This window comes from Equus caballus, chromosome 14 (assembly GCF_041296265.1).
Source record: "Equus caballus isolate H_3958 breed thoroughbred chromosome 14, TB-T2T, whole genome shotgun sequence".
Classification (NCBI taxonomy): Eukaryota; Metazoa; Chordata; class Mammalia; order Perissodactyla; family Equidae; genus Equus; species Equus caballus.
In genome coordinates this window covers 66,109,950-66,126,096 of record NC_091697.1, presented here as the reverse complement: position 1 = coordinate 66,126,096, position 16,147 = coordinate 66,109,950, and the positions used below count along the sequence as shown (strand labels likewise).

Sequence of the window (16,147 nt, the reverse complement as noted above, 5' to 3'; positions counted from 1 at the left end):
TTCCTGAAAGAAGTGAATCTAAACTAGAAACTGAAAAACAAGCAAAATTCAGCTAAAAAGAGAAAAAGACTGAGTGAAAAAGAGTGTTCTAGGCAGAAGGAAAAATATGTACAAAGACTCAGAAGAAAGAAAAAGCATGTGGTTAGGGAACTGAAATAGGTGTGGTGTGCTGGATCACAGAGCAAGGACTGATAGAACGAGGCGAGGCAGAGGGCATATCATAAAGGGCCTTCTTGAACACCATGTTGAAAATATTCGGATAGTTTTCTAACAATAAGAGAAAATCATGAAATAATTTGGGAAGGGAACTGATATAATCAAATAGGCTTTGGAATGAAGAAACTGTAGAGAGACAAGGGTTTTTCAAATTAAGGAAAAAATCAAAACTACACACAACTAAAATAATAGACCACATTCAGTATTAGGGAGAACGCAGGAAAGTGGGCACTCTCCATGTTGGTAGGTATAGACTTTCTGGAGGGTAATAAATCAGGGCTTATCAAAATTTCATATATGCATATTCTATAAACAAGCAATCCTTCCTGCAGTTAATCCTGAAGAAATATGTTTACTGCAGCACTGACTAAAATATTATAATAGTTATAAGTACAGACACTAGAGTCACACTGACCAAGGTTCCAATCCCCGTTCTGCCTTTTACTAGTTGTATGACCAAACTATATGGTCTCCTTTAGTCTCCATTTTTTCTTCTGCAAAGCTTTTATAGTGTTAATGAGAAGATCAAATTAAATAATGAAAGTAAAGCACTTAGCACAGTATCTGACAAATACTTTAATATGGCAGCCATTAAATAGTAAGGTCAATAGAGCTTAGAAGTCAAAATAATAACTATGACAGCTGTCTCACTGTCAGGTAGCCACAAGTATGGAAAGGAGGAACACTAGGATAAATCTTGTGGTGTAGGATTGGAAGGATTGAAGGTGTCAATGTGAAGGCATGCTGTTCAATGTATGTAGTGACAAACAGAAATATAAAGGTGTATAGGTATATATACCTGTGTGTGTGTGTATATATCCATGTAAATGTACACATATCTGTGTGTATGTATACATACATGCACAAATTCCCTAACTTTTTCCACTGAAAGGGCCTGGAAGCAGGAACAGCAATGGACATACCTAGCACTTGGATCTTGACTTCTAAACATCATTTTTCACTAAAAGGAAGCAGGGCTCCTTAAAGAAATGGCTGAATCCAGGGCCGAGACAGGGAAAGTATAAGATGAGCCTGAACCATCTTTTTGTACAAGGAAACAAGAAAAAGCTCAAAGAATTATAGAGACAGTCAAAAGGAAACAAAAGAAGCTTGAAGAGGCTCCCAATGCGCAACTCTGAGACAAATAATGATAGCTCAAGGTTGTAACCCACTAAATAAAAAGAGAAAACTATAGGTCCATACCTATATAATATAAATAAATTGAAGGTTTAACGAGGAATCAATGTTTTCACATTTTTCTAATTCTGCCTCACAATATATTTATTAATTATAAAGGAAAACAAGAGTAAGTTTATAGCTGAGAACACACACACACACCACCTTAATCAAGTAATCAAAGTGAACATCATCAGTAATGAGAAAAATCAAAATTGTACACCACCTGGTAAGATGCAATGAGAAGAACAGAGCATCACTTGTGTGACATTCCTGCCAAAGACGTATAACCTAATCAAATATAATATAATCAATCTAATATCAGACCAATCCAAACAGTTCAGGGGCACAAGCTCACTGAAAGACTGAGACCTAATCATAGGACTAAAAAACGCTTCCCCTCCCCCCACACCTTACCACTATATTACTAAAGGCCTATTTTCCTTTTATCCAGTATATCATGTCTACCTTTCAACAAAAAATTACAAGGCACACTAAAAGGCAAAAAAGAAATCAATAATCTAAGCTTCCATTTCAGGAAAATAGAAAAATAGGGGCAAATTAAATTCAAAGCAAGCAGAAAAGAGAAATAAAAACTACAGCAGAGATCAGTGAAACTGAAAACAGAAAATCAATGGAGAAAATCAAAGAAATCAAGAGCTGGCTCTCTGGAAAGATGAATAAAATCAACAAGCATCCAGTCAGCCTAACTAAGAGAAAAAGAGAGAAGACACAAATTACTACTATCAGAAATGAAAGAGGGAACATTGCTCCAGATCCCGTGGACATTAAAAGGAAAATAAAGGAATACTATGAACAATTGTATGCCCACAAATTTGATAACCTAGATGAAATGGACCAATTCCTTTGAAAGACGCATAAAACTCACACAAGAAGAAACAATCTGAATAGGCCTGTATCATTTAATGAAATTGAATCAATAATAACTTTACAAAACAGAAAATACTCGACCCAATTGGGTTCACTGGTAAATTCTACCAAACACTCAAGGAAGAAATAATACCAATTCTCTACAATCTTCTTCAGAATATAGAAGCAGAGGTAATAACATCCTAACTCATTCTATGAGGCCAGCATTACCCTAATATGAAAACCAGACAAAAACATTACAAGAGAGGAAAACAACAGATCAGTATCTCTCATGAACATAGACACAAAAATCCTCAACAAAACACTAGCCAATCAAATCCAATAATGTATAAAAAGAACCATACACCATGATGAAATGAGATTTATCCCAGGTGAGCAAGGCTGGTTCAACGTTCGAAAATCCATTAATGTAATCCACCACATCAACAGGCTAAAGAAGAAAAATCACATGATCATATCAATAGATGCTGAAAAAACATTGACAAAATCCAACCCCCATTCACGATCGAAAACTCAGCAAACCAGAAATAGAGCAACTCCCTCAACTTGATAAAAAACATCTACAAAAAACTTACAGCTAACATCACACTTAATGGTGAGCAGCTTTCTCACTAAGATCAGGAACAAGGCAAGGATGTCTCCTTTCACCAGTGCTTTTCAATATCATACTAGAAGTCCTAGCTACACAGTAACACAAAGTAAAGGAAAGAAAGGCATGCAGTTTGGGAAGGAAGATGTAAAATTGTCTGTTTGCAGATGATATAACTATGGTAGACTATCCATCTATGGAAAAATTCAACCAAAAAACTCCTGAAACTAATAATGTGATTATTGCAAGGTAGCAGAATACAAGGTTAATATACAATAGCCAATCACTTTCCTAAATACCAGTAATGAACAAGCGGAATTTGAAATTAAAAAAAAATACCATTTACATCAGCACCCAAAACAGCTAAATTCTTAGGAATAAATCTAACAAAATATGTATAAGATCTATTTGAGGAAAACCACAAAACTCTGATGAACAAAATCAAAGAAGAACTAAATAAATGGAGAGATATTCCCTGCTCATGGCTTAGACAACTCAGTATGTCAAGACGTCAGTTCTTCCTAACTTGATCTATAGATTCAATGCAATCAAAAGCCCAGCAAGCTAGTCTGTGGATACCAACAGAATGATTCTAAAGATTACACAGAGAAGCAAAAGACCCAGGATAGCCAACTCTACATTGAAGAAGAAGAACAAGGTTGGAAGACTGTTACTATTCAACTTCAAGATTTACTATAAAGATACAGTAATCAAGACAGTGTAGTACTGGTGAAAAAAGAGACACATAGATCAATGGAACAGAATAGAGAGCCCAGAAATAGACCCACATATATACAGTCAACCATTCTTTGACAAAGGAGAAAAGACAATACAATGGAGCAAAGGTAGTCTTCTCAACAAATGGTGGTGGAACAACTGGACATCCACATGTTAAAAAAAAAAATGAATCTAGAGGCTGGCCCAGTGGCATAGTGGTTAAGTTCGCATGCTCTGCTTCAGTGGCCTGAGGTCTGCGGGTTTGGTTCCTGGGCGCAGACCTACACACTGCTCATCAAGCCGTGCTGTGGAGGCCTCCCACATACAAAATAGAGGAAGACTGGCACAGATGTTAGCTCAGTGACAATCTCTCTCAAGCAAAAAGAGGAAGATTGGCGACAGATCTTAGCCCAGGGCCAATCTTCCTCACCAAAAAAAAAAAAAAAAACCAAGAATATAGACACAGACCTTACAGCCTTCACAAAAAGTAACTCAAAATGGATCATAGACCTAAGTGGAAAACACAAACCTATAAAACTGCTAGAAGATAACACAGGAGAAACCCAGATGACCCTGGGTACGGTGACAACTTGTTAGGTACAATACCAAAGGCATGATCCATAAAAGAATTGATGAGCTGGACTTCATTAAAATTTTAAAAAGTTCCTCTCTACTAAAGACAACATCAAGAGAATGAGAAGACAAGTCACAAACTGAGAAAAAATATTTGTAAAAGGCACATCTGATAAAGGACTGTTATCCAAAATATATGAACAAGTCTTTTAAAATGGAACAATAACAAGACAATTGACCAATTAAAAAATGGGCAAAAGATCTGAACAGACAGCTCACCAGAGAAGATATACAGGTAGTAAGTAAGCATACATGAAAAGATGTTAACATCATATATCATTAGGGAATTGCAAATTAAAACAACGAGATACCACTACACATCTCTCAGAATGGCCAAAATCCCAAACACTGACAACATCAAATGCCAGCAAGGAAGTAAAGCCACAGGAACTCTCATTTATTGCTGGTGGGAATGCAAAATGGTACACCCACTTTGGAAGTCAGTTTGGCAGTTTCTAATAAAACTAAACACATTCTTACTATATGATCCAGTAATCATGCTCCTTGGTATTTACCCAAACACACTGAAAATATGTCCACACAAAAAAATGCACAGGGATGTTTATAACAGCTTTATTCCTAATTGCCAAAACTTGGCATGTCCTTGGTGAATAGATAAATAAACTGTGGTACATCCAGACAATGGAATATTATTCACTGCTAAAAAGAAATGAGCTATGTAGCCATGAAAAGACATGGAAGAACCTTAAGTGGATATTACTAAGTGAAAGAAGCCAATCTGAAAAAGCTATATACTGTGTGATTCCAACAACGCGACATCCTGGAAAAGACAAAACCATGGAGACAGTAAAAAGATCACTGGTTGCCAATGGTTAGGGGGAGGGAGGGATAAACAAACAGAGCGCAGAGGACTTTCATAGCAGTGAAATTATTCTGTAGATATACAATCATGGATATATGTCATTACAAATTAGTTAAAACCTACAGAATGTACAACACCAAGAATGAACCCTAATATAAACTACGGACTTTGGGTGCTAATGATGTGTCAATGTAGGTTCATCAATTTTAACAAACGTTCCACTCTGGTGAGGGATGTTGACAGTGGGAGAGGTTGCGTGTGTGGTGGACAAGCGTATGTGGGAACACTGCACTTTCCACTCAATTTTGCTGTGAACCTAAAACTGTTCTAAAAAATAAAGTTTATTAATTAAAAAAAAAAAGAAAAATATGAAGGTTTTGTTAAACTACAGTTAAGAGAGAACATCATAATCATTTTTGGTTTTCCTGCACTCACCCTAGAAGAAAATTTTCCTAAGCAGCAAATTTGAAAAACAATACAAATTTCTACTTTGTTCTGTTATATATCAAATAAAGAAAATAAAATCTTTCCCTATTTCTTAGTTTTGTAAACAAGAGCTAAGAGCAACAAATGTTGCATGTGCAACAATGTCATATTTGCCAGATGCACTGAAGTAAGATCAGTTTATACTCCGGCATATACCTCCTTATAAACCCACCAGCTTCCTAAAGCTCTAGTCCAGATATGGCTTCTCAGAGAATATTCTCAGAGATGACACACAAACCTTTTCCATCTCGAGGAGGGGCTCCCTTTGCTTTAAAACTATCCACTGGTGCTTTTGTATCTGTTTCCAAAGCAATGCTTATCTGTATCTCAGACTTGAACTTGGAGTATTTATTACTCAGCAACTGGTACCATTTTGGTGCCTAGAGAATAACAGCAAAACAAAAAAAACAAAACACCTTAACAGTTAATAAGAAATACACAGTGGGGAATGTTCTATAAGGTTCTAAATATATTTCCTGTAGTTTCTGAGTACTTTCTTCTCTTTTAAAATATTTTTTTTCACGTTTCCCTCAAAAGAAATTAATCCTGCTTAAGAAGCTAAGTGAATTTCCTCTTGAAAAAATTCAGCAGAAGTTCAGACTGTCTTCCTTGCTTCTATTCCTATGTTTCAACAGGTACTATATTAAAGAGAAGAAAACACAATATATTTCTTTCCATCTTTATTCTTATGTCCCTAATCTCACTTCATCCCTTAAACAATAAAAGACTAACAATTTTCCACTGCCTTAACCCCTAATTTTTCACTTTTTCTGTTATACCTTTTCTGCCTGCCACATTTGTTTTGTTCTGTTTATGTGAAATAAGGAAAAGAAAAGTTTAGTGTTAATAAAAATATTAAAGTAAAGGCCTAATGGTAGAGTTTTGGGTTATGAACCAAGATTTGACTGATATCGAAATATAAAGGCTTTCTCACAGAATGAAGTATCCTAAATTACCTGAATATCCCCCCCAAAGTAACCTCAGAAATTCTAGTACCCAAAGCAGTTTGCAAAATCTCCTGGCCCAGGACCACATGTATCATTACTGCAGAGGCACCATTTCAACACCTGGAAACAGCCTTCTTACTCTGACCACTGTTATACAAAGGCAGGGAACTGGTACCTATACTGACCCAAACCAAAAACCTGCTGTTTTATATTCAAGTTATGTTTGATAAGTAAAATAGGATTAACTAGGCCATAGGTTTAAAAGAAAAATCCAAACCAAGTTTTTTTAAAAGGCAAAAATTCATAATATAGTTTGTTGCTGCATTTCTTATGAGAAATATCTTCTAATTTTAAGTATAAGCCTGAAAAAAAGATTTTTAGCTACCTGCACAATTTATGATATATTTTTCATATGTAACAGATGATATATTTTTCTGAATATATATTTTTCTGTTATGTAACTCAGAAAAATAAAGCTAGGTTTTTCTCTGTTAATGTTTATTTACAGAAAATCAATTTATTGCCAACTTGAAATATTCTACTAGCCAACTTCAAATATTTCTGATGGCAAACAGAAGGGAATAAGCAAGCCAACATTTAGTTTTCTTAAAACTAATGTAATTTGGAAAGATTTCTCCTTAACTTTGCTCACAAATATGATGACGAACTGTCCTGAAGGACGAGACAAGGGAAAAGGAAGGCCGAGAGCCTTTAGAGGTGTGATCTCCTCTCAGTTATCCCCCTCCTAAGAGGATCTGCCTTCTCTGTGACTCCAGAAGTGTCTTACAGACTCATGCAAGTTGCAGCAGAGAGGCCGCTAAGAGAAACGTCAGGGGCAGTCATGGCTCTTGGTTGAAGGTCTAAGACCAAAGAAGAAAAAGGTTTTTCAGGACGTAGGGGCAGAGAGGTGATGAGTACCCAAGGACAGAGGAGAAACGAGTCCTCTTGCAAAGCAACTAAAATTTCAGTTTCTTTTGAATGACTCCAAATTTGGGCCAGGCTGACTGGCTCATTTGCAAATATCACTGCTATCAGCAGCAAAAACATTAGTAACAGATACATTCTCTTCATAGAATTCTAATTTAAGATTCAAATCAAGAATAGAGAACTTTAATACAAGAATGTTTTTACTTTATTTTCTTAAGAAAGTTGAGACAAAGCAAAGTCATTAAGAAAAACTGAAAGTAAACATTTCTAAAGTCAATAATATACAAAAAATCAGAAGATACTTAAAAAGACATAAGAAGAAACATTTTCAATAACAAAAGGCACTAACACAGGAATCAAAACCTTGAATTCTTTTTTTTTTCCCTTTGTTTGTATGGGGTACTGTTCACATAAGTGTGTTTCAATAAGTTCACTTACTCTGACTAGTACACAAGGAACGCAAAGAGCGGGAAGTAGGGAAATCAATTCGAATGTCTTCTGATAGCCACGGTAAAAAATGATGGCAGCTTAGGCTGGGATGGCAGCAGCAAAAGTGCAGAACAGTAGATGGTTCAGGAGGGGAAATTCAACTGGAAAGAGTGGTTATTACAGAGGCTGGAAAAGAGAGGTGTCGAGGAAGACTTTTGTATTTCTAGTTTACATAACTAGAAGAAGAGTGGTGACCATTCACTGAAGCAAGGAATGCCTGAAGAGGATTACCTATGAAAGCAGTTGCACATGTTAAGCTTGCGGTAACAGCAACCTGAACATGGATTTGAGCTCAGAGAGAAGTTTCCTTGAGAAAGATAGTTCTAGGTCAAAGGAATGACCAAAAAGGCAGGACTTTCTAAATCAAATTCATAAACTAAAACATAAGAACTGTCATATTGGCTCAAACCCATGATCTGTCAGGTCCAGTATCCACTGTCCTTTCCATCAATCTGATACCTTTTGAAAACAATCAACTGTCTAACATAATCAGTAACAAAACATCAAAAGGGCAGTACCTGCTTTGTTTCTTGAGCAGTTCTTAAGTCTAGAACAATGTAACCTATAGTTTCCTTAGCTGAAGATAAAGGATCCAAGGCAAAACACTGGAGTTTGATAGGAGTACGCTGTAGCCTGTAACATAACAATTTATGTGATAAATAAAATAGCTTTTGCTTACTATTGAACTGACTTTCTATTAGCCTTGAAAAAGCTGCCTACTACTACCAACACAATGATAATTTTGTAGGATAACCTGTACTAGTCTATTTTTCCTGAAAAACTCTTCAACTGGCATCAACTATTAATTACATCTACTTATCTACATACCAACTAAGTAAAACAAGTCAAAAATCTTAGTCTCTCTCATCTAAGAAGCTATAATCTAGGTGAATGTTTCTCAAGCTTCTGTAATGTACAGAACTCTTTTAAAGTCAAAAATTACCACGAATATTCAAGGTTGACTTTAAATTGTTTTTCTAATACTGTGTCACACTCATAAAACTACAAATACACATATATGCTCACACCTTTGTTACTAAAAAAATGAAATAAACTTAGGAATTAAATACCATAAACTATTAAAATTAAATTAACAATAATTTAATGTAATACATGACAATATTCTGTAAGCATGACCTTGACTGCATTATCACGGGTTCTCTTGAGTCTGGAACCGCTAGACTGGCTCATACAGTAAGTTGATTCAATTTTGCCACCATTTCTATCTAATGAAATGACTATGAAACCTGCCCTGGCACAGAATCATCATTTATACATTCGATTTATCTGCATTATTTTCTTAGCCTACAACATTCAGAGTGGTACCACTTGGCACTAACACAACTGTAAACACAACCACCAATGCAGGCACTAATATCTCATATCAGCACCTATCTAAGCAGATATTCCAGAAGCCATTGAGAGGAAACAAAAATTTTGATGTTCTCTAAGAATTTAATACCCTCTCAAATAAATCCATGGACTGATCTAGCAATAGAAGAAAATAAATTTCTCTTTGCTCTGTTTAACTTTTTATTTTTATTTGATTTAGTACTAAAAAAGAGCAAGTATTGAAGTGACTATGTGTTTCCCAGAAGGAAATAGATTTTCAATCCTTTTTTAAAATAAAAGTATCAGTTTTCTTGCCTGCTTCTGATCATCAGAGTTCATGAAATAAATAAGAGGCTATAATTTTGTCTGTTTTATATACTAATAAAATGTTTAAATATCTAAAATCAAGTGTAAAATTAATTAGAAAGAGTCTCTCATATAATTACTATGTATATCTCTACATATCCTTGGCAAGCCAGGTAAAATATACAATAAATGAATTAAAAGAAATTACAATGAATTGCAACACATGTTTAATATTAAGTAGGCATCATTATGGCATTTCTAGAATATCTATTCTCTCAGACATCAGCAAAAAACAAAGCTAGATGCAGTGGTTAAAAGCTTAGGCTCTGGAGCTGGACTGGCTGGGCCCTACCACTATCCAGCTGACTGACTTAGGACACGTTACTTAACCTCATAGGCCTCAGTTTTCTCATTTGTAATGTGGGGAAATAATAATACCTCCTTCGTAGTGTTGTTCTGATGTTTAAATGAATTATTGTTGCAAAGTACTTTGAAAATTTCCTGGCACATTAAAAAACCACTCAACAAATATTATTATTATAATCTAATGAGAGATACAAATGTATTTACTTATAATAGCCCAAAAAGAGCAGAACATATTGAAAATAACAATCACCTATGCTGATGAAGTGCCTTCCTGTCAATTTCCCAGGCTAACTCAGTAGCAAATTCTGGCTGGTCAGTATGGTCCACAGGATCTGTAGCCAACTGTTCTCCATCAAACTTTGCTTCTACTACAAGCATATGCTTTGGACGTTTGGGGAAATGGCGACCTGGAAAAGGAAAAAAACAACTATACAGGTTAATCAGAAGTGTACAAATATCAAATATGATCATTTAGCATGTGATTTAAAAATTGATATTATGTTATGAGTGGTTGACTTATCATATATTCCATAAAGTACTTCACTAACACATACTCATATACACACTCATAAGAAACATGAATCAAATTTAAAGCTATAATTTATAATTAGTGCTTCTCAAACATGAATGTCTACATCAATCACCTGAGGACTCTTAAAATGTAGATTCTGCTTCAGCAGGTCTAAGGTGGGCCTGAGAGTCTGCATTTCTATCAAGATCAGGGGTAATGTCAATGCTGTTGTCCTTGGTTCACACTTCGAGCAGCAATGATCTCGATAACATTTAGAATTAAACAGTTAAAATGTGATTACACTAATTTTAGATATTATTATACCAGTACTTAATATAGAACAGTTAAGTCATCTGGAGAGTTGGGAAATAATCAAGTTAGCAAGAACAAATTTACCTGCATCTTCCTTTTCCTGTTAACACAGTTAAGAATACTTTGCAAATTACAGAAGAGAAATAGACTCATGTACTCATTCATCCTATTCGTAAGGACATTGTTGCATATTATCAAGAAATATTAAAATATTCTATCTACACATCACTTTTCATTTGTACTGCCTGACTGTTCACTGTTTACTGAAGGCATATTCAGAGTCAAGTATTATGTCAGATTACAGGACACAAAAAGAATAAAACAGAGTACTTGCCCTTGAGGCACTGAGGGTCTAGTGGAAAGAAACAAACTTAAAACACTGAAAACAGGAAGCTAAAGAACTAAGGAAGAAGCACTAAGAATCTGACAGTCAACCTGTTTACAGGTCTGGTGAGGGGGATCTCGCTCAGGGGAGTTTTAACCACTGTTAAGTAAACATCCCTGCTGCTACTCACTCTGGTACAAGCTACTGGGTTAGGAAGGAAGCTGGTCAGAAAGGCCTTGATTGCAAACCTGTGAGTTTCAGCCTGAGGCTCTACTTGAAAGCCCCTATTTAGGAGTCTTACCAGGTATGGCACGGCTCTCCCAATTAGCACTCACAGACGCCTCTCTCTGGACCTCATTTTCAGCTGCTCTAAAAGATCACTAGGTTCCCCAAATGAATTTCATATATTTCAAAAAAACCTATATTTTCAGTCAGATGATCATAACTATAACCTCCAATAAGCCTGAGAACAGAGGATGTGTAGTGGAACAAACAGGTGCCCGGCTCGTCCCTAAGACAACGAGTATCCTGAGAACAGAACCCTGTCTTCTTCATCCTTGGAATCCAATACATAGCCGGAATTTTGCTCATGGTAAAAACCTAATCATTTTCTTTTGAATAAAGAGCATTTCCAGAAATGTAGTCAAGAAACTGCAAGCAGCTCAATACAGCTGAAGGATTGGGACCACATGAACATATGGCAGGAGGGGAGACGAGGCTGGTAGGCAAGAGGTCTACCATAAAGGGCCATATATGCTATTCAAAGCACAGAGACATTATCCTTTAGGGCACCAAAGGATTTTAAGAAAATTAGGTTCGCATTTCAGAAAGATTATCCCCAAACAATAATGTGAACAGTAGATGTTTTCTGGAAAAGAAGAAAACATTTATAAAACAGACTCCTGAAATGATTATTACAATAGATTAGGTGGATAATGAGGGCCCCAAAGCAGGGCACTCATAATGGAAACTCATTCATTTAAAAGTTTACATGAAGCACCTACTATTGTTTTAAACATAAAATCGACAACACTGGGTAACCATTTGGAAGCTGGGGATGGAGAGGGAACCCAGGAAGCAGATGAGGCCCAGGTTCTTGGCTTGAGGCACCAGCCTGGTTACAGCGGATGGAAATGCAAACACAAGAGGAGGGACAGTCTGGAGGGAGGACACACGCTTGTTTTAGATATGTTTGTGGCAACACCTAACCGACATCCCTGACTCCAGCTTCTCCTCCCTGCATGCTGCTCCTAAACTGAACTTGCAAAAGACACTCTCCTACTTCAGAACACTATACGCTGCCTCCCTACTTTTTAGAACATTAAATCTAAACTCTTTGGCTTTCAAGAACCTCCGAGGCCTACGCATTCTAGCTATACAAGCTTATTTCCTACTACAGTATTCCAAAATATTCACCTTCCTCGACCCTGGTCATCTTGCTGACCTCTTCCCTGTTCCACCTACCATGCTCACTCCCACACTGGCCTGTGTTGTCTAACTGCCTTGGATGACTTTCTTCTATCCTCACCTATCTAACGCTTACTTACCACTCAAGGCACTTCAGCCATCTCCCCACCCACCACCCCAATACCTATGTTTACAGCCCGTATCACATCATTTTTTAATATCACATTACATCCCAACATATTGTGTCCTGCACATTAATTTGATCTTTCCAAGGAGACAGAACGCTACAAAGAGAAAGTGCCTGCCTCACAATTCTGTTTCGTCATAGCATGGGGTACAGCTCCAAGTCCAAAAGCTATTATTAACCAAACTATAAGAGGATTTCAGTCCTAAGCCTTTAAACAATCAGTAACCTAACAGTTAAAACTGCCCCAACACTTTATGGCTTCTGGTCAGTCTTTTGTTCCAAAACTCAAAAACCAGGTTTACGTCTTCTTCCCTCCCACCCCCCAAACAGTGCCAAGCTCCGCAAAATACCTCCCATGGGGGCTGGGGGGAAAGCCACTCATCCCTCTGGCCCACTCAGATGCCTCCTGCTTCATGTGAATCCCAATCTACCCTCACTTCACCTCTCCCCTCCTGTGCCCTCCACTTTCCTGCAGTCTGCTCTCCCACCGCACTGAACTGAAGCAATCGCAGAACACACCTTGCTTTTCCACACCTTAAGTGCTTTTTGTGCCTCCCTTTGCCTAGAATGCCTTCCTTCCTTTTTTGACCTGACAAATTCCTAATCATCTTTTAGGACCCAAATAAATGTCACCTCCTCTGGGAAACCTTCCCCAGCTCCTCCAGACAGAGGTGGACATTCCCTCTTCCACACCCTGATGAATTATGTGTTCACACACTCTCCATGCTAGGCCCTTAGCTTTTAGAACCAGAACTGTTTTACTCTTACATTCCCATCTCAGTGTCTGACGCTAGATGAGTGTCCAACAAAGAGATGTCACTCATTCAACCAACCAAACTTCAAGGCATGTATAATAGACCCTCTTGACACCCAGTCTTCTAAATTCCCCCTCAGGACTTGCAAAGGGAAAGGCCTCCGCGCTACTTCTGAAATTGCAGGAAACACTTACTGGAGTGAAAGCAAAGTTCTTACAAATGGTATTACCCGGATGCCACTGAACAGAACGTGCTTTCCAGGCACACTTCCAGCTCGTATATAAAAGTCATCGACGTGCTGCTTCTGATGGAAATCGTTTTTTCCTATATTCTCTGGGGCTACGGCTATCACGCTAAATACCACCTATCCCTAATAGCTCTCACACTCCCCCGAGAGATTTTTAAATCAATTGCCTAACAGATCTCACTACATTCAACTCTGAACAAGCCTTTGGGGACTGCAAAAGCAGGATGACAGGGTTCTTAAGGTTAACAAAGCCCCGGTCCGACACTCCTCTGTTAAAACTCCGGAAGCAGCAGCTGCAAAAGCAAGTCCCGGGCCGCTCACCTTCTAGGATGGACACGACAATGAGGAGCTGGTCGGACTTGGAGACCATGGTCGCGGCCGGCGGCCCGCAGGCGGGGTCTGCTGGGGGGAAGAGCGAACCGGGTGAGTTGCGGTAGCCCGCGGCTCCCGGGGGCTCCCACTGCCCGGCCCCGGCTCTGAGGCCCGGGCCCGCCGCCGCAGCCTGCAAGTCCCCGGCCCCGGGCCGCCAGCCCCCCCCTTAACCAGCCCCGACTCAAGGCAAAAGCCGCTCGGCCACTTGGCCCGGCCGGAGGTAGAGGCGAGCCCGCCGCCTCAGGACCTTTTGCCGCCTGTAGAGCCGCTTTTCAAACGCCCAGGCAGCCGCCGCGGCCGCCGCCGCGCCCCGCTTCTGCCTAGCAACCAGGCCCGCAGGCCCAGTGCCCCGGGGAGGCTGGAGGACAAAGGATGATAGAGATCAGAGCAGTCGAGGATAGAACGCCGCTCAGCCCGCTTCGCCTGCTGCCCTTTTACGCTACGTTCCAGAGCCGTAGGGAGAAGACTAGTCCATTACCTCACAGCGCCCCCTGCTAGCCGGACTGGGGAAGGCGGGCGATTTGTTCGGGAGCAACTGCGCAAGCGCACTACTGCAGTAAACGCTTCCTGAAGTTCCCTTTTAAGGAGTGTGGGTGCTGTCTCTGCTTTGTGCCCCAGAGGCAACCTGGAAGTAGCCTGTCGCTAGAGATTTAAAAAAGAGAAAAACTAGCTCCGTTCTGGTCCCCGGTGTCCACACTGCTTAAAAATTAAATCACATAAAAATAATGACTTAAGTCTGAACTCCCTAAATTGCCCTCACGCGGCACCTCAAGTTTCCACGCTTTGAAAACAAGTAGGGTCAATACGGTAATTACTGTAACTGTTGGCGGTGACGTAAGGTCTCCGAGAATTTCCTGCACTTTAGAAATTTCACTAAAGTAGAAACACTGTCAAGCGGACAGGGTAATTAAAGGTATAGGTTCTTCTACACCCTGATAACAAAGTAATTAGCACAATCAAGACCAAAAGTTTAACAGGGCATTTCAATGCCGTCAACTGACATTTTTCCCTTTACACTCCTACCCCCCAAACTTCAGGCTTTATTTTAGGAAAGATAAAGAATCTTTTGGAGGCTATCTAGTTCGAAACTGGACCTTGAGCAGGGTAGGTGGGGGGGGCGGGGGGGGTGGGGAGGAAAGAACAATCCCCACCCCTCACCCCTAGCCCCACCCCTGCTTTGTACCCAAAAGAAAAGGAGTAGTATGCGGAGACTGGACTAGGTTCTTTCTAAGACCGTTTCAGGTCCCTTCAGAGACCTCCCTGAAATAAGACATTATGCAATACAAATCGAAGTAATTATCTACTTTGGGTTCATCGTCGAACAATGCAATCTTTTGTAGAACATGGTAAACAGATTCAAAAATAGATAGAATAATATGATGAACCCGCAGGTAACCAGATAATCAACAATTACCAACTAAAAACCAATCTTCTTTGATGAGGATTTTAGGCTCGTTAATTTTAAAAACTGCAGATGAGAAGCAGGCTCCGAGGACTGGAATTTGCTTGCCCTTTGAGAGACATTTGCATTTGTGAAAGAAGGGAGATGACCTTGTCCCTAGAAACTCTTAATGGGGTAGACAAGAATTTAAGTTGGTTACTGTCTGGCAATCTCATGTAACTGGTTTAGGGTGGTGGCTTCTGACCTTTACTTAATCCAATTTGATTCTTATCTAAAAGTCATGGGATCACCCAATAGCCAGACCCTACCTGCACTGATACCATTTTAACTTTTTTTCATATTCTTTCCTTTGTCTTGTAAAGAGATGGCTCACATACCTAAGCCTTAAATTTAGCCTTGCTCTCCACCCGTGTTTGCAGCAGAAGCAGCTCTGATTGCCCGTGGGTCCTGTCCCCAAGCACCACCTCTGCCTGCCCATGGGTCCTGTCCCCAAGCACCACCTCTGCCTGCCCATGGGTCCTGTCCCCATGCCTGTGGCAGCAACAGCTCCCCATGCCAGCAGCAGCTCTGACTGCCCATGGGTCCTGCCCCCATGGCAGCAGAAGTGGCAGCAGCAGCACCTCCTCCTACCCGTGGGCCCTGTCCCCACGCAGCAGCCTGACTGCCCATGGGTCCTGTGCCCATCCTAGTCCACACTATTCTCTAAATAAAAGAGCACTACTGCCAGATCT

General features: G+C 39.3%; 1 protein-coding gene across 7 annotated transcripts in view; it reads right to left on the bottom strand.

Annotated features, from left to right (window-relative positions):
• The window catches only part of CEP120 (centrosomal protein 120), a 70,820-nt gene extending 56,338 nt beyond the window's left edge, over positions 1-14,482 (bottom strand). For 2 of the 7 annotated variants that reach the window (XM_070233143.1, XM_070233144.1), the window contains exons 1-5: positions 14,262-14,482; positions 13,964-14,044; positions 10,149-10,305; positions 8,413-8,527; positions 5,770-5,911 (exon numbers count right to left, since the gene is read on the bottom strand). In XM_070233143.1, the coding sequence (XP_070089244.1) occupies positions 5,770-5,911; positions 8,413-8,527; positions 10,149-10,305; positions 13,964-14,012 (463 nt within the window). In that variant the 5' untranslated portion in view covers positions 14,013-14,044; positions 14,262-14,482. Of the gene's footprint in view, positions 1-5,769; positions 5,912-8,412; positions 8,528-10,148; positions 10,306-13,963; positions 14,167-14,261 lie in introns of those variants that run through there. The other 5 variants (XM_001504520.5, XM_005599476.4, XM_070233145.1 and 2 more) reach the window with 4 other exon arrangements.
• Between the last annotated feature and the right edge of the window lie 1,665 nt (positions 14,483-16,147).